General features: G+C 45.2%; 2 protein-coding genes across 2 annotated transcripts in view; one reads left to right on the plus strand and one right to left on the minus strand.

The window, feature by feature from the left end:
• On the plus strand, positions 1–23325 carry GNAT2 (G protein subunit alpha transducin 2). The gene is made up of 8 exons (XM_075264343.1): positions 1–517; positions 3552–3594; positions 3743–3884; positions 18867–19024; positions 20263–20391; positions 21861–21990; positions 22357–22510; positions 22609–23325. Exons 1-8 carry the CDS (start codon positions 400–402, stop codon positions 22797–22799), a joined length of 1065 nt encoding a protein of 354 aa, XP_075120444.1. The 5' UTR covers positions 1–399; the 3' UTR covers positions 22800–23325.
• Positions 23316–26571, minus strand: part of GNAI3 (G protein subunit alpha i3) — a 39627-nt gene continuing 36371 nt past the window's right edge. The window contains exon 9 of the mRNA XM_075264344.1: positions 23316–24440. The gene's annotated coding sequence lies outside the window, so the exon portion shown is untranslated. The remainder of the gene's footprint in view (positions 24441–26571) is intronic.

Consider the following 26571-nt stretch of genomic DNA (forward strand, 5'->3'; position numbering starts at 1 on the left):
ATTTTTCAGTCCAAGAAGCTCATCTAACAGCAATCACAGAAAGAGAAAGGAAGAAGGAAGAAGACATACACTAAGAGACATGATGAGGCCACCTAGAAAATTCTATCCTGTATAAAATATGAAAGCAAATAGCTAAAAAAGAATGGAAAGAGATAGGTAAGGTATACTGAACATAGAGAACAAGGTGAAGTGCAATAACTGAGAAGCTGGATTTAAGAACAAAAAATTTAAAGGTGATATTCCTCTGAAAAATCGATAAAGATAATAAGGGACACAAGGCCATCAAAGACTGGAAAATAGCAGGACATCGTGGAGGCCAGGGAGGATCAAGAAGGAAGCTTGCTTACACCTATTTCACAGGCACTGGAGGATAACACGACAACGAGTGGAGATACAGAAATGGGAAGTGGAGCAAGTGCAGAAGACAAAGAGCTGGCAAAGAGATCTAAAGAGCTAGAGAAAAAGCTACAAGAAGATGCAGCAAAAGATGCAAAGACAGTAAAACTACTACTGCTTGGTGAGAAACATTGCATTTAATGGTGATGATAGGTCATTGATGTACAACAGAATTGGTGAAGATGGTGCTCATCAGTTTAGACTAGGCTGGGTTCACACGATGCTTCTTTAAATGATAATAATGTTTCTGTACATTTCACCAGAAGGCTAATGGTGATTAACTTGAATATCTCTAGTTTACTGGTATAGTAAAAATGTGCTACTCATTACTTCAAATAAAAAAAAACATGCGGTTCTTAATTTAAAAAAAAAAGCGCCATGTGAACCCACCCTAAATTAGATAGAAGATAAACAATTAGATACAAGTTAGAATGATGATCCTTAGTGACATACAGTGAGAGACATGTGACTCTCATTTCTAGTGAATATGACACTATTTGAAAAAATTTTGAAATGTTGTAATGATTATAAAATATCTAGCACAGCTTGGACTGGAAACCTATATTTCAGTTGCATATAATTGTGGCTAGTCTTCCAGTAATTTCCAGCATGACTTCTCTGCTGTCCAACCCATGAATGGGCACAGCTTTTGTCATGCACAGAAAAACTGTACAGCGACCATGATTAACTCTAATACAGACATGATTACTCAAGTACACCACTAGTGGGGACTGCACAATGATTATATTATGTAACTATAATAAGTATAATAGCATCTGACAGTCATTAGATTGAAGATTTTGTAATGTGATTACATTATGAATAATTCCAGTGCACTGGCAAAGTCCTTTAAAGCATTACTCATGCTGACAATTAAAATACTTGCCTGAACAATGCAACAACCCTTTGTTCACAAAGTATCAGTGTGTAAGACCTTTTGGAGATAAATATTAAATATACATATGTTTGTGTATGTACGAAATGTAAATGAAATTATTCAGTGTAGTATAAAGCGCTTAATAGAGAAAAGATTAACGGGGAAATTCCTGTTAATCCTCTCCTCTAACCCAATGTGTATCACAGTTTAGATACCTGACCTTAGTAAGATTTAGATAAGATGGACTAAAATAAAGTACCGTACATCTGAAATGTAAATGTCATTGACATCATGTCTAGGTTGTGATACAAAAATCTCTCTGCACAGCTAAAGTTCTACCTTTACAACTCTACCCTTTTGTCTAAATTTAGTTGCCTTTTACTTTCCTTCTAAAATATTCATGCTATTGTTTGTTCCCTCTTGTCTATCTTTACAACAGATATAATATACCAAACCATTGAAATGGTATTTCCTCATACCCTTCATTGTAAACCCCTATACCACTGCTACTTTTTCCATTGGCAGATATGGAAATAATAAGTGTGGTTCGATTAGACACTGGGTCTTGCCATACAAATTATTCTGTCCTGCCCTATAAAGGCTCTCAAAGGCAATTTTTGTTGAGAGATTATTGACTTTAATACATGCCATCCAACAATGGTTGTGTTATGAAACCTGTTAGGTTTTGTCTGCTATGAACGTCCCAGAAAAACAAAGGAAGACAAGGACAATGAGCCCTAATACTAGATCCATCTCAAAGTCCCTACCTGCTTGCCTCAACTACCCAAAGCAGTAGAGGACAACTGGGTGTCAGTCCCTTCCTATGTCACAAGTGCAAATACAAATGCAGAAAAGACAAACAAAGGAGAACAGGTAGGAATATAGTCAATGGTCTGAACAGTCAGGCAGCAGCAACAAAACAAGAACTGAACGAATATACAAGTCTGAGGAAAAACAAGAACAGAGATACATGAGAAAGCTGCTAGCATGCTTTAGAGAGACCAATAGCAAGCCCTAAGGTGTGGGTTAGAAAACTTTATATAGAATGTCAAGAATCTGCCCCAGGCTTGATTGGAAAGGAAGGATGTCAATCACATAATCAAGACTGAGGTTAACTGTTTGAGGAGCAGAGGGAAACAAACAGTGGAAGAGATGGGTGTCGTGGAGGATGAATAGAGCTGTGTTCAGACAGAGTACAATAAGAAACCGAAAAGCATAAAATCATAGCTGGACACACCTCCTGCGCTGTACCATATGGCCGGAGGATAGCACAAAAGTCTGAACGGACACGGACGTTTCAGGTTGGGTTTACATTTGGAATCTTGTGGTGAGCTCTTGAATCCTGTCTTTTCTGTGTTACCTCTCATGGTAGAGCATTCAACTGGCATTTTTCCTCAGGATAATACTCGTACATAACCAGCAAGAATTCCCCGGGATGTCACCGCCAGATTGCAATACTTCCTTGTCCTGTCTGGTTTCCAGATTTATCACCAATCGAACACTTATGTGACAAGCTTTGCAACCTATATGTGTGCAGAATTTGTAGGCCTAGCTGCAACATCTGCAGGCAAATTTTCAACAGGATCCCATGCAAAATAAACTGTATCCCTCTGTGCCCAACTGTATCTCATCTTTTATCCAATATAAAAAACAAAAAACTTCAGTAGATGATACCTTTTTTAATGGCTAACTCATAATGATGACAGAATATAACGTTTCGAAGCTCTTTGGCTTCTTCAGATATAACTAAATACAATTTCTGAAGGATGCATATTTATGTATAACAGGACACATAGGGATAGAATTTCAGGAGGGAGGGGGGAAGAGGCTTATTAGTATTTACATGTAAACAATTCACAGTTCCCAGGTTCTTATCTTTATAGTAGAAGAATAAGGCAAAGGATGGCAGTCACAGGTCCAATGAGTTTTATTGATAAAAAATGGAGAAGATTGCACAACGCAAACAATCACCGCGTTTCGGGCCAACGCCCTTTGTCAAGTGCGTAACTTATAGAAAGGAGAACCGGGTGTGCCAAAAGTCACATACATAGGTTCTTATCTTTATGGCTGTCTAAATTCAGTGATTTCTATAGAATGACATGAACCCATGTGAGACATTCATTCCATTCTCCAGAGTGTTAAACAGGGTCATGCTCACCCTTTCTAAGCAAGAAATTCATTTGCTTTGAGGACTGAGTCACAGAGCTTCACTCCCTATACTCATAAAATAGTTAATCTTACCATATATAACATAACAATAATGCTGGTTTCTCTGCAGGTGCTGGAGAGTCTGGAAAGAGCACTATTGTGAAGCAAATGAAGTGAGTACAGACAACTATTTAATACATAAAGGTTTTTATATACTTTACACTGCCTATAAATTACCATACTACTTAATTTAACACCTTCTGGCTCTTAAATGAGTATTAGTAACTATTCAATAATAATTATATTAATTCTTTTTTTGAGGATTATACATCAAGATGGATACACAGAGGAAGAATGCATGGAGTTCAAGTCAATTATATATGGCAATGTGCTACAGTCAATCCTTGCTATAATCCGTGCTATGTCCACTCTTGGTATCGATTATGCTGACCCAAGCAAAGCGGTAAGTTAGTGTTAGTGCACTGTCAACACATTTTACATAAATCAAAAGTGCAGTAAAAAATGCCTTCATCAGGTTCCTATGGGCATAATAGAGGTTGTTGCCCACTGTGGGGCATAACAGAGATTTCAGGGGCCGCTGTGGGGCATAATAGAGGTTGCGGGGGCCACAGTGGATCCTGCAACCTCTATTATGCCCCACAGTTGCCCAGCCAACTCTTATGCCCCATAGTGGCCCACCCATCAACTATTATTATACTTCGGGTTTATTTCAGACCCCGAAGTATAATATTCAGAGACCCAGGGGAGGTGAGGGAACATAATAAACAGTGTTACTTACCTCTCCGATGTTAATCCTAGCAGGCTTTGAGCCTGCATGGTAATGTCCCAGACATCTGGGACATTACCATACAGGCCTGAAGCCTGTGCTAGCAGTAACAGGCTGTTACTGCTAGCACAGGCTTCAGGCCTGTATGGTACTGCTAGCACAGGCTTCAGGCCTATATGGTAATATCCCACACCACATGATGTCTCAGACATTAACATACAGGCCCGAAGCCTGCTAGGATTAACATTGGATCCCATAGAGGTGAGTAACACTGTTTATTATGTTCGCTCACCTCCCCTGGGGCTCCGATTATTATACTTGAGGGTCTGAAAAGAGGAAATACAGAATACAGTACAAGTTAAATAACAGCCAGAAATCATGCTACTTATTTTTAACAGTCACCTAAAAAGACAGTTAGAGGTTAAAAGGGTTTTCAGGGTAGAATTTTTATTTTTTTTTCATACAGGTGTGAGAGTGCTAGTAATGGGTTAAGAAATACACCCATATAACTTTAGCAGTTATTAGAGTGATTTCTGAGTGTCTCTTGCAGCTCCTGGCATCCTCTGTGTTTTTTTACATGCTGTAGCTTCCTGCTATGCAGACTTCACGTATAAGCTGCTGCACTAACTCCCTTTCACTCAAGCCCCCCTCCTCTCCTCACTCCTACACTCCCCCTCCCTGTTTTCATTAGAATAGCAATCCCACCATTACTAACCACTCCCACCCTCCCTGTCTCTCATTAGAATAGCAATCCCTCCCATTACTAGAAATCAAAAAGCCTGAACTATGGAGTTATGAAAAAAGTAAAATAAAATTTTAAAAGTTATTATAAAATTATAAAAGTTTAGTTATACTGTGAACTGCACCAAAACTATAAAGTACCTGGGAATTTTTTGGTTTAAGGCCTTAGTCACATCACAGTGGCATTTTTCACGGCCCTAAAAGCCAAGAACGTCTGCTTTTGAGGGCCATTTCAATCCATTCCACATTCGCTTTTCAATCCGTCTTACAGCCATTAAAAACCAATAGAAAATGTCTGTTTTTTTTTTTTTTGGCATATCAGCAAAATAACTGACGTGAATAGACACATTGAAATCAATGTTTTCTCCAAACATGTGTGAGACATTACAAAAATGGCGATTTTATGAAAAAGGCCTAAACATTGCTTTCTAATTTCAATGAGGAAAGAAGGGGGGGGGGGAGGAAATTTTCCATTTTGGATAAAAGAGCTTGTTAAAGACTCTGTCCTTAGACACACACTGTGTGCAAAACTCTTCAGTATCTCAAATACAGTCTAAGATATGAAATCTGATAGAACATGCAGTGATTTATTTATGATGACTTTCAGGTTTTCAGAATGGGTTCACACTAGAGATGAGCGAACACTAAAATGTTCGAGGTTCGAAATTCGATTCGAACAGCCGCTCAATGTTCGTGTGTTCGAACGGGTTTCGAACCCCATTATAGTCTATGGGGAACAGATACTCGTTAAGGGGGAAACCCAAATCCGTGTCTGGAGGGTCACCAAGTCCACTATGACAACCCAGGAAATGATGCCAACACCTCTGGAATGACACTGGGACAGCAGGGGAAGCATGTCTGGGGGCATCTAACACACCAAAGACCCTCTATTACCCCAACATCACAGCCTAACAACTACACACTTTACACACTCAATACCACCTCTCTGACAGTAGGAAAACACCTTGAAACATGTGTATTTGGCACTTGCAGTGAGGAGAGCTTGTCACCAGCAGTGAATTTGGCCCTTGTAGTAAGTTGAGGTTGGCACCAACATTTGTTTTGAAAATCAGAGTGGATTGAGCCTCTAACCAGCAGAGTTTGGGCAAATTCATGGTGGAGGGAACCTCTAAAAACCCCAGTTTGGACCAATTCATGGTGGAGGGAGCCTCTAAAAACCCCAGTTTGGACCAATTCATGGTGGAGGGAGCCTCTAAAAACCCCAGTTTGGACCAATTCATGGTGGAGGGAGCCTCTAAACAGCCCAGTTTGGACCAATTCATGGTGGAGGGAGCCTCTAAAAACCCCAGTTTGGACCAATTCATGGTGGAGGGAGCCTCTAAACAGCCCAGTTTGGACCAATTCATGGTGGAGGGAGCCTCTAAAAACCCCAGTTTGGACCAATTCATGGTGGAGGGAGCCTCTAAAAACCCCAGTTTGGACCAATTCATGATGGAGGGAGCCTCTAAACAGCCCAGTTTGGGCAAATTCATGGTGGAGGGAGCCTCTAAAAACCCCCAGTTTGGACCAATTCATGGTGGAGGGAGCCTCTAAAAACCCCAGTTTGGACCAATTCATGGTGGAGGGAGCCTCTAAACAGCTCAGTTTGGGCAAATTCATGGTGGAGGGAGCCTCTAAAAACCCCAGTTTGGACCAATTCATGGTGGAGGGAGCCTCTAAAAACCCCAGTTTGGACCAATTCATGGTGGAGGGAGCCTCTAAAAACCCCAGTTTGGACCAATTCATGATGGAGGGAGCCTCTAAACAGCCCAGTTTGGACCAATTCATGGTGGAGAGAGCCTCTAAAAACCCCAGTTTGGACCAATTCATGGTGGAGGGAGCCTCTAAACAGGCCAGTTTGGGCAAATTCATGGTGGAGGGAGCCTCTAAACAGCCCAGTTTGGGCAAATTCATGGTGGAGGGAGCCTCTAAACAGCCCAGTTTGGGCAAATTCATGGTGGAGGGAGCCTCTAAAAACCCCAGTTTGGACCAATTCATGGTGGAGGGAGCCTCTAAAAACCCCAGTTTGGACCAATTCATGGTGGAGGGAGCCTCTAAAAACCCCAGTTTGGACCAATTCATGATGGAGGGAGCCTCTAAACAGCCCAGTTTGGACCAATTCATGGTGGAGAGAGCCTCTAAAAACCCCAGTTTGGACCAATTCATGGTGGAGGGAGCCTCTAAACAGGCCAGTTTGGACCAATTCATGGTGGAGGGAGCCTCTAAAAACCCCAGTTTGGACCAATTCATGGTGGAGGGAGCCTCTAAACAGCCCAGTGTGGACCAATTCATGGTGGAGGGAGCCTCTAAAAACCCCAGTTTGGACCAATTCATGGTGGAGGGAGCCTCTAAACAGCCCAGTTTGGACCAATTCATGGTGGAGGGAGCCTCTAAAAACCCCAGTTTGGACCAATTCATGGTGGAGGGAGCCTCTAAAAACCCCAGTTTGGACCAATTCATGGTGGAGGGAGCCTCTAAAAACCCCAGTTTGGACCAATTCATGGTGGAGGGAGCCTCTAAACAGCCCAGTTTGGACCAATTCATGGTGGAGGGAGCCTCTAAAAACCCCAGTTTGGACCAATTCATGGTGGAGGGAGCCTCTAAACAGCCCAGTTTGGACCAATTCATGGTGGAGGGAGCCTCTAAAAACCCCAGTTTGGACCAATTCATGGTGGAGGGAGCCTCTAAAAACCCCAGTTTGGACCAATTCATGGTGGAGGGAGCCTCTAAACAGCCCAGTTTGGACCAATTCATGGTGGAGGGAGCCTCTAAAAACCCCAGTTTGGACCAATTCATGGTGGAGGGAGCCGCTAAACAGCCCAGTTTGGACCAATTCATGGTGGAGGGAGCCTCTAACCAGCAGAGTTGGTGGAAATCAGGGTGGAGGGAGCCTCTAACCAGCAGAGTTGTGGGAAAGCAGGGTGGAGGGAGCCTCTAACCAGCAGAGTTGGTGGAAATCAGGGTGGAGGGAGCCTCTAACCAGCAGAGTTGTGGGAAAGCAGGGTGGAGGGAGCCTCTAACCAGCAGAGTTGTGGGAAAGCAGGGTGGAGGGAGCCTCTAACCAGCAGAGTTGTGGGAAAGCAGGGTGGAGGGAGCCTCTAACCAGCAGAGTTGTGGGAAAGCAGGGTGGAGGGAGCCTCTAACCAGCAGAGTTGGTGGAAATCAGGGTGGAGGGAGCCTCTAACCAGCAGAGTTGGGGGAAATCAGGGTGGAGGGAGCCTAGTATTAGCAGAATTGTGCAACGCTTATGGTGGATGAGTATGAGGATGCGGAGGAATTGGAGAGGTTGAGTACAGACATGGAGTTTCATGTTGGGGTGCTTTACACAGGTGGGCCCAAAAATGAAGGCTCTATCCAGTGGTGGTTCATTTTTATCAAAGTGAGCCGGTCGGCACTCTCAGCTGACAGACGGGTGCGCTTGTCAGTGATGATGCCACCGGCTGCACTGAACACCCTCTCAGATAGGACGCTGGCGGCAGGACAGGACAGCACCTCCAAGGCATATAGGGCAAGTTCAAGCCACAGGTCCAACTTCGACACCCAATACGTGTAGGGCGCAGAGGGGTCAGAGAGGACAGGGCTGTGGTCGGAAAGGTATTCCCGCAACATGCGCCTATACTTCTCACGCCTGGTGACACTAGGACCCTCCGTGGCGGCACTTTGGCGAGGGGGTGCCATCAAGGTGTCCCAGACCTTAGACAGTGTGCCCCTCGTTTGTGTGGACCGGTGAGAACTTGGTTGCCTACTGGAGGAACTGCCCTCCCTGCCGCCAACGTCACATGCTGGAAACATCTCCATCATATTCTGCACCAATTGCCTGTGGCAAGCATTGATGCGATTGGCCCTCCCCTCTACCGGAATAAAAGACGAGATGTTGTTTTTATACCGGGGGTCAAGGATAGCAAAGATCCAGTACTGGTTGTCCTCCATGATTTTGACAATACGCTTGTCGGTTGTAAAGCACCCCAACATGAACTCAGCCATGTCTGCCACAGTGTTAGTTGGCATGACTCCTCTGGCCCCACCGGAAAGTTCAATCTCCATTTCCTCCTCATCCTCCATGTCTACCCATCCGCGCTGCAACAATGGGATGATTCGAAGTTGCCCGGAAGCCTCCTGTATCACCATCACATCATCGGACAACTCTTCTTCCTCCTCCTCCTCCTCCTCCATTAAACGCAGTGAAGCGGACAGATGTGTGGATCTACTCTCCAGCTGTGACGGATCGGATGCTATCCCTAACTCCTCTGTGTGATCTGAGTTATCCCTGATGTCAATCAGGGATTCTCTCAGAACACACAAGAGCGGGATTGTAAGGCTCACCATCGCATCCTCAGAGCTCACCCTCCTTGTGGACTCCTCAAAGACCCGTAGGATGTCACAAAGGTCTCTCATCCATGGCCACTCATGGATGTGAAACTGAGGCAGCTGACTTTGTGGCACCCTAGGGTTTTGTAGCTGGTATTCCATCAAAGGTCTCTGCTGCTCAACCACTCTATTCAACATCTGAAACGTTGAGTTCCAGCGTGTGGGGACGTCGCACAAAAGCCGGTGTTGTGGCACATGCAGGCGTTGCTGGAGAGATTTTAAGCTAGCAGCGGCTACTGTCGACTTGCGAAAGTGGGCGCACATGCGCCGCACTTTCACCAGTAGCTCTGGAACATTGGGGTAGCTCTTTAGGAAACGTTGCACCACTAGGTTGAAGACGTGGGCCAGGCATGGAACATGTTGGAGTCCGGCAAGCTCCAGAGCTGCTACCAGGTTCCGGCCGTTATCACAAACGACCATGCCTGGGCCCAGGTGCAGCGGCTCAAACCATATTGCCGTCTCATCGAGGAGGGCATCTGTGCTGTCTGTCCCCCAAGCTGATCAGCTTCAGCACAGCCTGCTGACGTCTACCAACGCCAGTGCTGCAACGTTTCCAACTCGTAGCTGGGGTCAATCTAACAGCGGAGGAGGAGGCGGTGGCGGAGGAGGAGGCGGTGGCGGAGGAGGAGGCGGTAGAGGAGGAGGAGGAGGGGGGTGTTCTTCTCGTGTCCCTGCCAGGAATGTTAGGCGGGGAGACGAGGTACACCGGGCCAGTTTGGGAAGCAGTCCCAGCCTCAACTACATTCACCCAGTGTGCCGTCAGTGAAATGTAGCGTCCCTGTCCGCATGCACTTGTCCACGCGTCGGTGGTCAAGTGGACCTTTGTGCAAAGCGCGGAACTAAGGGCCCGCCTGATGTTGAGTGACACGTGCTGGTGCAAGGCGGGGACGGCACACCGGGAGAAGTAGTGACGGCTAGGGACGGCATAGCGAGGTGCCGCAGTTGCCATCAGGTCCAGGAAGGCGGGAGTTTCAACAAGCCGGAACGCCAACATCTCCTGGGCCAGCAGTTTAGCGATGTTGGCGTTCAAGGCTTGCGCGTGTGGGTGGTTAGCAGTGTATTTCTGCCGCCGCTCCAATGTCTGAGAGATGGTGGGTTGTTGTAAAGAAGCGCCTGATGGTGCCTTTGATGGTGCAGGAGAAGGAGATAAGACAGGAACAGGGGAGGATGAGGGAGAAGTCAACAAAGTGGCAGAGGCAGATGAAGTGGTGTCCTGGCTCGTCCTCTGGAGTGCATCGCCAGCACAGTCAGCAGTGGCAGTGGCAGAGGCAGAGGCAGTGGCAGAGGCAGTGGCAGTGGCGTGAACGGCAGGCGGCCTTTGTCCTGCCGTTGCTGCCTGCCACTGATTCCAGTGCTTGGATTCCAAATGACGGCGCATTGAAGTGGTGGACAGGTTGCTCTTCTCAGAGCCCCTAATCAATTTCGAGAGGCAAATTGTGCAGACAACACTATATCTGTCCTCGGCGCATTCCTTGAAAAAACTCCACACCTTCGAGAAACGTGCCCTCGAGGTGGGAGTTTTTCGGGGCTGGGTACGAACTGGAACATCTTGGGAGATTCCGGGTGTGGCCTGGCTTCGCCTAAGCTGCTGACCTCTGCCTCTGCCTCTAGCTACCCTTTTTGGTGCTGCACTTGCCTCAACATCCACACTACTTTCCCCGCTTGACATCCCCCCTGTCCAGGTCGGGTCAGTGTCCTCATCATCCACCACTTCCTCTTCCAACTCCTGTCTCATCTCCTCCTCCCGCACAATGCGCCGGTCAACTGGATGCCCTGACGGCAACTGCGTCACATCATCGTCGATGAGGGTGGGTTGCTGGTCATCCACCACCAAATCGAACGGAGATGGAGGAGACTCTAGTGTTTGAGCATCTGGACACAGATGCTCCTCTGTTAGGTTCGTGGAATCGTGACGTGGAGAGGCAGGTTGAGGGACAATGAAAGGAGCGGAGAACAGCTCTGGGGAGCAGGGACAGTTGGGGTTATTGTTCTGTGAAGCTTGGGAATTTTGGGAGGAAGGAGGACAAGACTGTTGGGTAATAGGAGGAGAGGAGGCAGAGTCTGACTGGCTGCTGGACAATGTGCTGTAAGCGTTCTCTGACAGCCATTGCAAGACCTGTTCCTGGTTCTCGGGCCTACTAAGGTTTGTACCCTGCAGTTTAGTTAATGTGGCAAGCAACCCTGGCACTGTGGAGTGGCGCAATGCTTGCTGCCCCACAGGAGTAGGCACGGGACGCCCTGTGGCTTCACTGCTACCTTGCTCCCCAGAACCATTCCCCCGACCTCGCCCACGGCCTCGTCCACGTCCCTTTCTGGGAGCCTTGCGCATTTTGAATTCCCAGTTAGAAATTGGCACTATATACCAGTAGCAAAAATTGTGGGTGCACGTAACCCCAATATATTCTTTGAATTCCCAGTCAGACAATGGCACTATATACCAGTAGCAAGAAATGAGGGTATTTATAACCCCAATATATTCTTTGAATTCCCAGTCAGACAATGGCACTGTATACCAGTAGTAAAAATTGTGGGTGCACGTATCCCCAATATATTCTTTGAATTACCAGTCAGAAACTGGCACTATATGGCAGTAGCAAGAAATGAGGGTATTTGTAACCCCAATATATTCTTTGAATTCCCAGTCAGAAACTGGCACTGTATACCAGTAGTAAAAATTGTGGGTGCACGTAACCCCAATATATTCTTTGAATTCCCAGTCAGACAATGGCACTATATACCAGTAGCAAGAAATGAGGGTATTTATAACCCCAATATATTCTTTGAATTCCCAGTCAGACAATGGCACTATATACCAGTAGCAAGAAATGAGGGTATTTATAACCCCAATATATTCTTTGAATTCCCAGTCAGAAACTGGCACTATATACCAGTAGCAAGAACTGAGGGTATTTATAACCCCAATATATTCTTTGAATTCCCAGTCAGACAATGGCACTGTATACTAGTAGTAAAAATTGTGGGTGCACGTATCCCCAATATATTCTTTGAATTACCAGTCAGAAACTGGCACTATATGGCAGTAGCAAGAAATGAGGGTATTTGTAACCCCAATATATTCTTTGAATTCCCAGTCAGAAACTGGCACTGTATACCAGTAGTAAAAATTGTGGGTGCACGTAACCCCAATATATTCTTTGAATTCCCAGTCAGACAATGGCACTATATACCAGTAGCAAGAAATGAGGGTATTTATAACCCCAATATATTCTTTGAATTCCCAGTCAGAAACTGGCACTATATGGCAGTAGCAAGAAATGAGGGTATTTATAACCCCAATATATTCTTTGAATTCCCAGTCAGACAATGGCACTGTATACCAGTAGTAAAAATTGTGGGTGCACGTAACCCCAATATATTCTTTGAATTACCAGTCAGAAACTGGCACTATATGGCAGTAGCAAGAAATGAGGGTATTTGTAACCCCAATATATTCTTTGAATTCCCAGTCAGAATCTGGCACTGTATACCAGTAGTAAAAATTGTGGGTGCACGTAACCCCAATATATTCTTTGAATTACCAGTCAGAAACTGGCACTATATGGCAGTAGCAAGAAATGAGGGTATTTGTAACCCCAATATATTCTTTGAATTCCCAGTCAGAAACTGGCACTGTATACCAGTAGTAAAAATTGTGGGTGCACGTAACCCCAATATATTCTTTGAATTCCCAGTCAGACAATGGCACTATATACCAGTAGCAAGAAATGAGGGTATTTATAACCCCAATATATTCTTTGAATTCCCAGTCAGACAATGGCACTGTATACCAGTAGTAAAAATTGTGGGTGCACGTAACCCCAATATATTCTTTGAATTACCAGTCAGAAACTGGCACTATATGGCAGTAGCAAGAAATGAGGGTATTTATAACCCCAATATATTCTTTGAATTCCCAGTCAGACAATGGCACTGTATACCAGTAGTAAAAATTGTGGGTGCACGTAACCCCAATATATTCTTTGAATTACCAGTCAGAAACTGGCACTATATGGCAGTAGCAAGAAATGAGGGTATTTGTAACCCCAATATATTCTTTGAATTCCCAGTCAGAAACTGGCACTGTATACCAGTAGTAAAAATTGTGGGTGCACGTAACCCCAATATATTCTTTGAATTACCAGTCAGACAATGGCACTATATACCAGTAGCAAGAAATGAGGGTATTTATAACCCCAATATATTCTTTGAATTCCCAGTCAGAAACTGGCACTGTATACCAGTAGTAAAAATTGTGGGTGCACGTAACCCCAATATATTCTTTGAATTCCCAGTCAGACAATGGCACTATATGGCAGTAGCAAAAATAGTGGGTGTATATAGCCCCAATTCTATTGCTAGGGGACTTGCAGGGTATTTCTGGGGTGAAGGTGGGGGGGCACACCGTTGGAACGGGTATCGGGGGTATATATTGGGTATACGGGAATACACTGACAGTGTATTCCATTCAGGATCCTGGGAAAGCTGGGTTGCGGCGATTGAGCCCGTCAGTGCCACGTTACACTGACAAGCTTCTCCCTGGAATTTAGCTCTTACAAGAGCTGTTGTGGTTGTCTTCTCCTTCCTATCCTAGCCTGTCCCTGCCTACCCAGAATCTAAGCCCTAGCTAGCTGGACGGAAACCTCCGTCCTCGGTGAATTGCAAGCTCAGAATGACGCGAACCTGGGCGGCGCTGTTCTTTTAAATTAGAGGTCACATGTTTTCGGCAGCCAATGGGTTTTGCCTACTTTTCTCAACGTCACCGGTGTCGTAGTTCCTGTCCCACCTACCCTGCGCTGTTATTGGAGCAAAAAAGGCGCCAGGGAAGGTGGGAGGGGAATCGAGTAATGGCGCACTTTACCACGCGGTGTTCGATTCGATTCGAACATGCCGAACAGCCTAATATCCGATCGAACATGAGTTCGATAGAACACTGTTCGCTCATCTCTAGTTCACACCATGTTTTTTATTTGCAGTAATGAATAGGCACAATTTTACTATGCCAGTAGACCAGAGGTTTTCAATTTCACTTCCTGCTCCGTGCCGAACTATAGCGCTATAGTGTAAAGTTAAGGGCCCATTCACACGGGCACAGAGGGGGCGGATTGTGGTGCGGAATCCACGTCATAATCCACCCCCTCACAATGGTGGTATATGGAGACCGCTAGCGTTCCTTTTTCCGTTAGCGGCAACATGCAAAAAAAGAAGCAACATGACCTTTCTTGAGGCGGATTCCGCCTCAGGAAGTCAATAGAAGTGAATGGGAGGCAGAAACCGCGTTGCGTTTTTTTTTTGGCAAAAACTGTGACCAAAAACTGCGATGCGTTTTTATTTCACGGCCCATTCACTGTCCTGGAGGGAAAAATCGCCTAGCGTTTTCTGAAGTGGTTTTTACCAAAAAGCGCTCCAAAAAACACCTCCAGATCCAAAAACTGATTCCTAATTAGGAAGCGTTTTTTTTCTGGACCAAATTACACTACACGGTATTCACGTGTGAACTAATCCTAACACTCAGTGCCGTAATATTATAGTGATGTAATGCATTATGTCTGGCACTCAGCCGAGGCCCAGGACTAGCTGCCGGCAGTGGCGTAACTAGGAATGGCGGGCCCCGTGGTGAACTTTTGACATGGGGTCCCCCGACTGACGCTGAAGACCTCGACTGACTGACCCCTACCACCCCCCCTCCCGCGCATTTCTGCGCACACTGTATTAAAATGTAATAACCCTGCACACAGTATTATGTCCCATACTAGCCCCAGTACACAGTATTATGTCCCATTGTTGCCCCTGCACACAGTATTATGTCCCATTGTTGCCCCAGTACACAGTATTATGTCCCATTGTGGACACACATGAACAATTATTATACTCTGGGGTCTTTTCGGACGCTAGAGCAGGGGCGTAACTACCGTGGTAGCAGCAGAGGCAGCTGCCACAGGGCCTGGGATACTAGGGGGCACGGTGACAGCTGCTACCACTGCCGTTTTTTTTTTTTAAATAGGCCATTACCTGCTGGAGTAACTCCAGCAGTTAACGGGCCCTATTTACTGCAGTGTCGGGGGCTGCCTGAAGATGGAGAGGAGCTGTCTCCTCCACAGTCCATCTTTTAACAGTAGTAAAGGCAGCAATTGCTGCCTTTACTACTGCACCCAAGCAGGGGTCTCCTGCTGTCCGGGCCCCTGCTGCCTCCCAGCACTTGCATAGCGACAGCAGGCAGGAGAAACTTCTATCTCCTGCCCGCTCTCCCCAGGCCCTGTGCCGGCATCTATACTAGTAGATTGAAGGACTTGAGACATGACATCATCGTGACATCATCAAAGGTCCTTTAATCTACTAACATAGACTCAGTCTCTTTTGTGGGCGGAGCTACCTGGATTGTACAGGTCAGTGTACAATGGGGGTATGGGATATAGGCTGTGAGGAAGAGGGGTACATGAGTGTGCAGGTTGTGTGTGAGAAAGTCTGCACCCCCATTCCTTCCTTTCTCACATACAGCCTGCACATGTACCCCTCCTACTCACATTCTGCACCCCCCATTCTGCCCTATCTGAGCAAGAGGAGGGAATGGGTGTTGTAGGCTGTTTGTGAGCAAGAGGGGTACATGGGGGCGCAGACTGTGTGTGAGAAAGAAGGGGGAATGGGGGTGCAGGCTGTGGGTGAGCAAGAGTGTGGTGGAATGGGGGGTATCCCCCTCCAGATCATCCTCTTTCTTTGCACACAGCTTGCACCCCCATTTCCCCTCTTGCTTATACCATAGCGTAGCGCGCCGCGGGAAATTTAGCCCCGCCCACTTTTGTGTTGACTCCGCCCACTCGTTAATTTTTCATGTGCCCGCACACAGTATAATCCTCCTACAGTCACCCGTAAATTATATGTCCCCCTCTATCTCTCCCCCAGTTTCATATACACCCTTCATCTGCCCCCAGTTTCATGTCCCTCTTCCATCTCTGTCCCCAGATTCATGTCCTCTCCATCTCTGCCCCCAGATTCATGTCCCCACATCTCTGCCCCCAGATTCATGTCCCTCCATCTCTGCCCCCAGATTCATGTCCCTCCATCTCTGCCCCCAGATTCATGTCCTCTCCATCTCTGCCCCCAGATTCATGTCCCTCCATCTCTGCCCCCAGATTCATGTCCTCTCCATCTCTGCCCCCAGATTCATGTCCCCCATCTCTGCCCTCAGATTCATGTCCTCTCCATCTCTGCCCCCAGTTTCATGTCCACTCCATCTCTGCCCCCAGATTCATGTCCCTCTTCCATCTCTGCCCCCAGATTCATGTCCCTCCATATCTGCCCCCAGATTCATGTCCCCACATCTCTGCCCCCAGATTCATGTCCCACATCTCTGCCCCCAGATTCCTGTCCCTCCATCTCTGCCCCCAGATTCCTGTCCCTCCATCTCTGCCCCCAGATTCCTGTCCCTCCATCTCTGCCCCCAGATTCATGTCCCTCCATCTCTGCCCCCAGATTCATGTCCTCTCCATCTCTGCCCCCCAGATTCATGTCCCCCATCTCTGCCCTCAGATTCATGTCCACTCCATCTCTGCCCCCAGATTCATGTCCCCACATCTCTGCCCCCAGTTTCATGTCCACTCCATCTCTGCCCCCAGATTCATGTCCCTCCATATCTGCCCCCAGATTCATGTCCCTCCATATCTGCCCCCAGATTCATGTCCCCACATCTCTGCCCCCAGATTCATGTCCCCCATCTCTGCCCCCAGATTCATGTCCTCTCCATCTCTGCCCCCAGTGTCATGCCGTCCTCTCCATCTCTGCCCCCAGTGTCATGCCATCCTCTCCTTCATCTGCCCCCAGATTCACGTTCCACCTCCACATTAAACTTACCTTCTCCTCCGCTCCCTCGCCGCTCTCTGCCCGCCTCTCTCGCTGACACATGCGGCTGAAGGAAGGAGCTGACGCAGGTCAGCTCCTCGCTTCGCCGCTGCCCGCCTCTCTCCCTGACACATGAAGCTGCTCGCGTGCTCGCTTCGCCGCTGCGTCTCTCTCTCGCTGACACATGCGGCTGAAGCGAGGAGCTGACCTGTGTCAGCTCCTCGCTTCGCTGCTGCCGCCGGCTCCTGGCTTGTACATCGCGTCTACAAGCCAGGAGCCGGCGGCAGCAGCGAAGCGAGGATCTGACACAGGTCAGCTCCTCGCTTCAGCCGCATGTGTCAGCGAGAGAGAGACGCAGCGGCGAAGCGAGCACGCGAGCAGCTTCAGCCGTGTGTGTCAGGGAGAGAGGCGGGCAGCGGCGAAGCGAGGAGCTGACCTGTGTCAGCTCCTTGCTTCAGCCGCATATGTGTTCAACTCAGATCTGCGTCCTCTGGACGCAGATCTGAGTTGAAATCGGGACATACCTTCCTCCAACCGGGATCGCGGGACATGTCACCCAAATCGTGACTGTCCCGCGGAAATCGGGACGGTTGGGAGGTATGTTATACACACCCTGCACCCCACATCACCCTCTTATTCACAAACAGCCTGCACACCCATGTACCCCTCTTGGAGGGGGCCCCATGTCAAAAGTTCGCCACGGGGCCCTGGCATTCCTAGTTACGCCACTGTCCCAGAGTATAATAATCGGAGACCCAGAGGGATACAAACATAACAAACTACTGTTACTTACTAGAGATGAGCGAGTACTGTTGGGATCAGCCGATCCGAACAGCACGCTCCATAGAAATGAATGGATGCACCTGGTACTTCCGCTTTGACGGCGGCCGGCCGCTTAACCCCCCGCGTGCCGGCTACGTCCATTCATTTCTATGCGAGCGTGCTGTTCGGATCGGCTGATCCGAACAGTACTCACTCATCTCTTTTACTTACCTATCTCCCGATCCCCCTGCATTCTCCGTCGCTGTCGGCCATCTTCTGGGACGTCAGGGGGGTGAGTCACGGGTTATATGATATCTCTTGTCAACAAATCAGTAAAAAAAAGTTGTAGGCATCAGAATTTAGTGACCCCAGGAAAGTTGTTCATTTTCAAAAAGTGACGTTTTATTTGTAAAAGTGGTAAAACCTAATAAAACCAATATAAATATGGTATCGCTGTAATTGTAATGACCCACCGGACAAAGCTGCCATGTAATTTTTAATGTAGAATTAAACACCGTAAAAACAAAATGCAAAAAATTATGACAAAATCATGAGTTTTTCACATGAATCCCCAGAAAAGTTAACTAAAGCTTATCATAACATATGTACCCAAAAATGGTGCAAAATGACAACTGCAATTCGTCACCCAAAGGATAAGCCCTCACATAGCTATGTTGACAGAAAAATAAAGTAGGAAAATATGAAAAGAAGTTGCTGAGCATTACTGTGCAAACTACCCGACGTTCTTAAAGGGTTAATGACCATGGGATAAAAAGTGTAAACCCAGTGTAAATGACCATTGAGTAAGAGATTTCATGCTAACGTATCACCATCCTAAAGCCTGTGACACTCTCTACTGGCTGAAAGTAGTCATTGCAGTTATTTCTAGGATGAGTTGCCAAGGAATTGGGTGAATTGCTCTCATTTTTGTATTTGATGTGTATATTCTCACAGGATGATGGTCGCCTCCTTTGCCACCTTGCAGACTCTATTGAGGAAGGCACAATGCCTCCAGAACTTGTAGATGTGATCAAGAAGCTCTGGAAAGATGACGGGGTACAAGCCTCCTTTGAAAGGGCAGCAGAATACCAGCTCAATGACTCTGCACCATAGTGAGTGTCACCATAGATCATACAAGAGGTGTATAGATCATCTTTACCATGGAAAGGGAGATTCTTTATTCTATCTCACTAAATATGACACATATAATACAACAATTGTCCCTGATTTACTGTCTAATCATTGTTTCCAAAGAATATTTTGCACCATTAACATGTGCTTTTTAAACCTTTTGCTTTGATAAATATACTTAAATATCCATTTAGGGTATGTTCACACAGTATTTCCCCTCACAATTCTCTACCAAGCAAACAGCCGTATAGAGCCCACAGCAGAAAGCCAGGGATGGCAGTGGGCTCTTGGTTCTGCAGGAGTGATTAGCCGTATATACAAAGGGGCTAATCAGGCATGAGCATCACTCTGTGGTTTCCATGGCGATTGTGCCATGGCAACTGTGGCAAGAGGAAAACAATGGGCGGCACATTAGCGCTGGTTTTCGGAGGGCACTTTGAAGCAATAGACCATCCTCTACAAATTTTGGCGTGTGAACATATGCTTACAAATTGTCCACTTTCCAATTTCTCACCCGTTTTTATTTATTTACTAGCTTCTGCCCGCGACTTAGTCTGCGGGTTGTTGGCGTTGATGATCCGCCTATATTCAGCAAATTGCTGCTGTCGATGGTTTGCCTGCTCCGGCATTTTGGCAGCTCACAAGCTGTCTTGCTGCTGACCTTGTTCCTCACACCGTGCCTGTGATTGTTTCGGCATCTCAGCAGCTCGCTGGGACGCCATATAATGAGCGTGTTGTTGGCGTTGATGATCCGCATGCTCCGGCGTTTTGGCAGCTCTCAAGCTGGTCTGTTGCTGAACTTGTTTCATGCACTGTGCCTGTGATTGTTCCAGCATCTCAGTACCTCGCTGAAATGTCATATAATGAGCATGTTGTTGGTGTTGATAATCCGTCTGCTCCAGCGTTTCTGCAGCTGTCGAGCTGGCCTGCCGCTGAACTCATTCCTCGCTCTGTGCCCGTGATTGTTCCAGCATTTCAGCAGCTCACTGGGATCTGTTTTGAGCACTCACATTCTGACAAGTGTATACGTGCCAGAATGCGTGCCCGTAAACTCCGTGTGAACTGGTCCTTAACAACCAAGCACAGTTGTATTATGATCTTAAGAAATGAAAGCAGTGCTGTTTGGTTGCTATGGGCAACAAAGTTTGTATTTCACATAGTGGAGCAATGGGGCAGATTTATCAAACTATTCTACTGGCTTTCTTTTTCTTCACGCTAGTTACCTTAACCAACTGGACAGGATTACCGCACCCAACTACCTGCCAAATGAGCAAGATGTCCTCCGCTCCCGAGTGAAAACTACAGGAATCATAGAGACTCAGTTCTCATTTAAAGATCTGCACTTCAGGTTTGTGCATTTTGGATTCTTAAAAAAATACACAAATCAATAACCATACTTGTTTATATAAGAATTGTACATTATCACTAAAAGCATTGCTGATCCCAGCCCACCCAGGGGTCATAGCATGTAGATATAACAGGCAAAAAAAAACGTTTTTTTGCAGAGGTGAGGGACATATGCAGCTATCACGATAACATGTGGTAGTTCCTTTGGTAGGCAGTGAGATCTCATGCTCACAGCTGATAGTTCGGTATCTTGCATCAGCGCTATTGTCCATTAGCCACACAAAAAAAAAAGTAAAATACCTGAGAATATTTGGTTGAGAAAACAGTAAATCTTTTTTTTTTTTTTTTTGTAGATTGTGAGCCCCACATAGAGCTCACAATGTACATTTTTCCCTATCAGTATGTCTTTTTTTTTTTTTGGAATATGGGATGGAAATCCACGCAAACACGGGGAGAACATACAAACTCCTTACAGATGGTTTTTTGCCCATGGCGGGATTTGAACACCAGGACTCCAGCGCTGCAAGGCTGCAGTGCTAACCACTGAGCCACCGTGTGGCCCCCGAGAAAACAGTAAATCTGTCACCAGTGTGACGCATATTAAACCAGCAACACAGTGGCTGTAGGTTCCCACTAGCATCAGCTGTCCATTGTTCTGGTCCTTCAGAAGAACAGCACAACAGACAGATGGACCACTAAAACAGCAGTTACATACGGAGCTCAAATGAACCCATGGACTATGCTGGGGTCCGTTGGGTGTCTGTTGTTTTAAACTGAAAGCGGCAGGTGAAAAAAGGGTGTACAAGACTTCTTCATCCGCCAATTTCAGTAAGATATTTTGATGGGGTTTGACCTTAATGTGAATGTAGCCTTAGGGTGCATGCACACAATGTAACGCAGCACTGATTCTTACACAATAACTTGTGTAAGGATCAGCGCTGCAAAATAGAATCCCATTGACTTCAATGGGTTCCATTTAGCGCACGTAACACAATTAAATCAATGGGTTAAAAAGCCTCCAAACTCCGTTTAGGCTAAGGTGCCACATAGTGAGCTGTAGCACAAAAAAAAAAAAAAAAAGCACTGCTGTAAAAAAAAAAATGCAGTGGAAACACATTGCTCTTTTTTCCACTGAGCTTTTCACAGAAAGTCCGCAGAGTTTTCATCTGTAGGCTTTCTGCTTCTGTTATAGCTATAATGAGAATGCCAGCGTTTCGTAGGTATAATTATATGCAACATTCGCCAGAATCCCATCAAATTTGAACATGGGCCTGGCCTTAAAAGGGCCTTTAAAATAATTTGTGGCATATCATTAGGATATGACACAAATGACTGGCTGGCAGGATCATGGTTGCTCTAACTACTGATATAATTTTGAATGATATACTGCCAATGGCTTTGTTAAGCCAACCTATTTGAGAGAATGTGATGACTTATCTTAATGCTCTGATAAAAGTAATTTTTTTTTAGAATGTTTGACGTGGGTGGACAAAGGTCAGAACGCAAGAAATGGATACACTGTTTTGAAGGGGTCACTTGCATTATATTCTGTGGCGCATTAAGTGCATATGACATGGTACTGGTAGAAGATGAGGAAGTGGTAAGTTAAGTTTCTCGTGTAATATGATGCAAAAACAAAAGGCTCTTTTATATGGAAAAGGGGATTGATTTAGACCTCACTGATCATGAGGTTCCTTGAAAAGCCAGTTTAAACAGAATGGTGGTCAAGCATGAACACTACATGCAGTACCTAGAGGAATAACGGAGATGGTTGAGAACAGAGATGACTTTGTAGAACTTTGGCTGGAGCATTAGTGCATAATGCTTGACCATTGTTTCATTTAAAGAGGACCTTTCACAACCTGGGGCACATACAGTTTTATATACCGTACATTACCAATGGTAGTGTAAACTCCTCCTTAGTGGGAAAAGTGTAGTAAAGAAGTGACATTTCTATTCTTTACAGAACAGGATGCATGAATCTCTTCATCTGTTCAACAGCATTTGTAACCATAAGTTCTTTGCTGCCACGTCCATAGTGCTGTTCCTAAACAAGAAGGATCTTTTTGAACAGAAAATCAAGAAAGTTCATCTAAGCATTTGCTTTCCAGACTATGATGGTGAGTGCCAGCTATGAAAAATATTTACATCTTGTACCAAGTCAATGTCTAATGCCATTAATTTCAGTATTTCAACATATATATTTTTATGATGACAGGTCCAAACACATATGAAGATGCTGGTAATTACATCAAGAACCAGTTTCTTGACCTAAACATGCGGAAAGATGTCAAGGAAGTCTATGGTCACATGACCTGTGCCACGGACACGCAAAACGTTAAGTTTGTGTTTGATGCGGTGACTGATATCATTATCAAGGAGACACTAAAGGATTGTGGACTGTTTTGAATCTCACAGTAGATTTTGCTAAGAATCTTCTTTTTCAAACAGGATTGTATCCCGTAACAAGACCTTGAAAAATTATATTTTGTGTAAGCACCGACAACCCTTTCATACTTATACGATAGTAAGGAAACAGGTATGTAGGTGGTGGCAAGTCTACCAGCTCTACAAAAACAGTAGCTGGTAGCAGATCAATAACTGGCATTGCCAGACATAGGCAGCTATTTATGAAGACATGACCATGCCCGCAAGAGGCATCTAACATCTCATACAGTACTGTCTCCGAATTGGGTTTGCAGATATTCGAACTGTCATAAGAAAAGAGAAGAACCAAAAGAAAGCCAATCTGCTTCTAGGAGCTCCCCCCTCCTAACACAACTTAACCTATAGAGTAACTTATACTGAACTTTGGAGTACATGCAGTCCGTTTTCCTTCTCTATTTTTATCAAACTTCCTGTGCACTACACAGGCTAAAAAGTTCTTTAGACTAGAAAATGATCTGGTGAATTCACATTCCTGTGATAAGATATATAATGACTTTATTTTTCACTTTGTAATGTGACAAGACAAAGATCTCAGAGGAAAAGCCATCAACGCATCGGGTTTCATGGTGAACGTACTGTAGAAGAACAAATCAATAAAAACACAACACATTGCATGTCTCACCATTTTAATACTGTATACAAATAAAAGTCAGTGTGCAGAGAAGTAACTGTCCATGTGTAATGCAAAATAGACCTTTAGTTAAAAAAAAAAAAAAGTTGACAAAAGAGTTGTGTAGATACAAGCGAGCATGGAATTGTTAGCGGCATCAAAAACTTTAAATCTATAGCCTTGGTGTTTGGCACCAGACATATAAAGGCATGCATCTCAGCAGGGCAAAGGGGCTGGAAATCACTGGGCCAAGAAGCTGTGAAGCAGGTAGGTAGCTGTAGATTGTGACAGCAAAGGCACCAATACAGATGTGTAAAAAATGACAAGCCAGGAAAAGGACACTTGAGGAAATCAGATTTTGATAGAAAGTGCTCAGTGGCAATGAAGTAGCTTAAATAATGGAAATGAACGGATATGTTTCATATATAGCAGATGCTAAGTAAAAGACATGACTTGCTGGGAATGGCTTAAGTATAAAATTCATTAGGCATAATGGTGTAACCAACCATGGTGAGACCGAAAATAAGTATCATCATTGTCTATCCAAAGCAAAGAAATAATCTCCTGCTGCAAAAAAAAAAAAAAAAATCTCAAGAGACAGACAAATGCAACACTGGGATTGGCAACTGTCGAAATGTCAAATAATGACTGTAGTATGCATTAAGATATAGAGTCACATTGAAGAAGGGCCGTGCCTTAACACTGCTGCTTCTTCAGATTCACGAATCAGCGGCCACAGGGGAAAGTCCTAGTGCAGACAGCGTGGATCAGTAACAGTTCAGTCATTCAAAAGGATGGAATACATGAAACATTGAGACAATGGTAACATCAAACAAGAGAGAGCAGCTCACAGTTCTGGCCAAAGACAGTCATGTCCGGATTGAGGCTGCATATGCAAGGGGAGGAAGTGGGTTGGCTTGTGCATAGAGGAATACCTCAACCCTTATGTAGCACGGCCCCAGAATTAGCTATTGGGGTTTCCATTGCATTATCTGAAAAGAAAATGGAAGGCAGAAAAAGTCAGTATCACACAGGCTCCTAAATGTCATCTTGTAAGTTTTTACAGGATGGAATTATATCTCATTTAATTAGGAAAACACAGTTACCTGCAGCTCTATACACAATGGTTGTTTTCATGCTGCTAGGGATTCCTCTACTCTCTCACACACAGTATAACAATATGCCAGGCAATAAAGTATTTATTCAGTTATCACACAGAACGCACATCTATTACTGTCATACTGCCCTGCTGTTTCCCTTTACACTCTACTATCAGCTGAGATAAGCACTAAGAGTAATATGGCACATCTGTAGACTAGACTAAGGCTGGTCTTACACAGCCGTAATGATTTTACGGTCCGCAAGTTGCTGATCAGCAACATAGACACCGCAGACACCCGTGAACTGCCTCACTCGCCCATAGACTTCTATGGGAGAGTCCGTGCAGCCCCTGAATTCACAGCCTTTGCGGACCTGCTCTATAAAGTGCAGACCTCAGTTGCGGCCTAGCACACCACGGATAAAATATACAGTGGTGTAAGAGGCCACACTGAATATAATGTGTCCGCAAATAGTCCGCAATTGTGGACTTACATTATGGCCATGCAAGACCAGCCTAAGGCCCCACGGTGAAGGAAAAGCTTTTTTTTTTTATTTTAAAGCCAAACCCAGGAGCGGCTACAGAATTAATGGCAGAAGTACATGCACTTATATTTCCCTTCTGCTCAGTCAACTCCCGGCTTTGTAAACCACATTAAAATCTCTAACAAGCAGCATAGGGCCTTAGCCTTAAAGAGGTCTATCTTATATGTAAAAGGTGGGAAAAAAAACAACACCACATACTTACCTATCCCAATGCCTCCCAGCATGGTCCAGTCCTGCTGCTTCAATATTTTTTTGCGGCGGAAGTCCTCGCTGGCTGTGACGTCCCGTGTCCCTTTTCTTAGGCCACTGACTGACATCATCGGTCACATGATAGCTGAGACCAGTCAGCAGCCTCAGAAACATATGGAAAGTACCAAAGGACATCATGGGTAGTGATGGCCCGTGTCCTTTGCTGAGGCCGCTGATTGGCCTCAGTGGTGATGTGTGGTGGAGACTTCCACCAGAAGAAAACATTGAAGCAGCAGGACCAGACCACGTATGAGAGCACAGGGAACAGTATGTGTTTTTTTTTTTTTTAAATCCTGTACAACCCCTTTAAAGTGGAAATCCAGTCAAAAGATTACATTGGTTTTGTTGTGTAGGGATTTTCAAAATAAAGGGATTATTTGAGACTGTAGCAGGAGAAGCTGAGAAGGCTGGTATATAGTTTAAAGAGAAACAATTTAGTGTAACTCTGTAACATGCTGCACACAGAATAGACTGCATGGACTGATTTTGCCTAAATGTACAGCAGTTTGACTAGGAGGAACATGGAAATCCCATGGACTGGATTGTTTGTTTTGTTTTTTTTTTTAAAAAACAGGCTTTGGCAGACTGCAGTCAATGGACAGTGCTTAATGGGGTTGTGCAGGATTAGAAAACATGGCTGCTTGCTTTTCAGGAAGTGACCTAATGTCCGTTGGTCACATGGCTATGCTAAAGACTGAACTGCAGCATGGCCACGTGACCAGTGGATGAGATGTCACTTCCTAAGAAACAGAAATCAGCCATGTTTTCTAATCTTACCCCTTTAACTGCTGGGAGCAGAGTTGTGTCTCTGAAAAATTCTGTTTTCTGTAGGTCAGTGCTAGGATGTGACAAGTACTCATAACAGTGTGATGTGTTTCAGTGTGGTCTTTTTAGCATGGTGATATTTGTGCAGTGTTTGCGTGACACTGAGTTGGTCTTTTCAACAAGGAAAAAGTGATTTACAGCCACTAGGCTAGACCAGCAGATTTTTTTTTTTTTTAATCAGAAATATAATGTAATTGGATCAGTTTCATTTGAGGAGTCATCTTACACCATATATTTCAACTCATCAACCCTATAAGTGGTGAAATCTGCTGTGAACATCTGCAATACAATGAGCATGTTACAAGTCTGAATTACCACAGTAGGCTTGTTTTTCAGTGGAAATCACATTTGTAAAATTTACCATTTACCTTGTACTGTTGATTTTACTTGTGCAAATGCATAATA

This window comes from Leptodactylus fuscus, chromosome 2 (assembly GCF_031893055.1).
Source record: "Leptodactylus fuscus isolate aLepFus1 chromosome 2, aLepFus1.hap2, whole genome shotgun sequence".
NCBI classification, from domain to species: domain Eukaryota; kingdom Metazoa; phylum Chordata; class Amphibia; order Anura; family Leptodactylidae; genus Leptodactylus; species Leptodactylus fuscus.

Excerpts from the sequence above, each read along its gene's own strand:
- GNAT2 (XM_075264343.1), top strand. The coding sequence starts at position 400 with ATGGGAAGTGGAGCAAGTGCAGAAGACAAAGAGCTGGCAAAGAGATCT. Across the intron at positions 518-3,551 it reads AGTAAAACTACTACTGCTTG|GTGCTGGAGAGTCTGGAAAG; the intron begins GTGAGAAACATT and ends GTTTCTCTGCAG. Across the intron at positions 21,991-22,356 it reads TGGTAGAAGATGAGGAAGTG|AACAGGATGCATGAATCTCT; the intron begins GTAAGTTAAGTT and ends TATTCTTTACAG.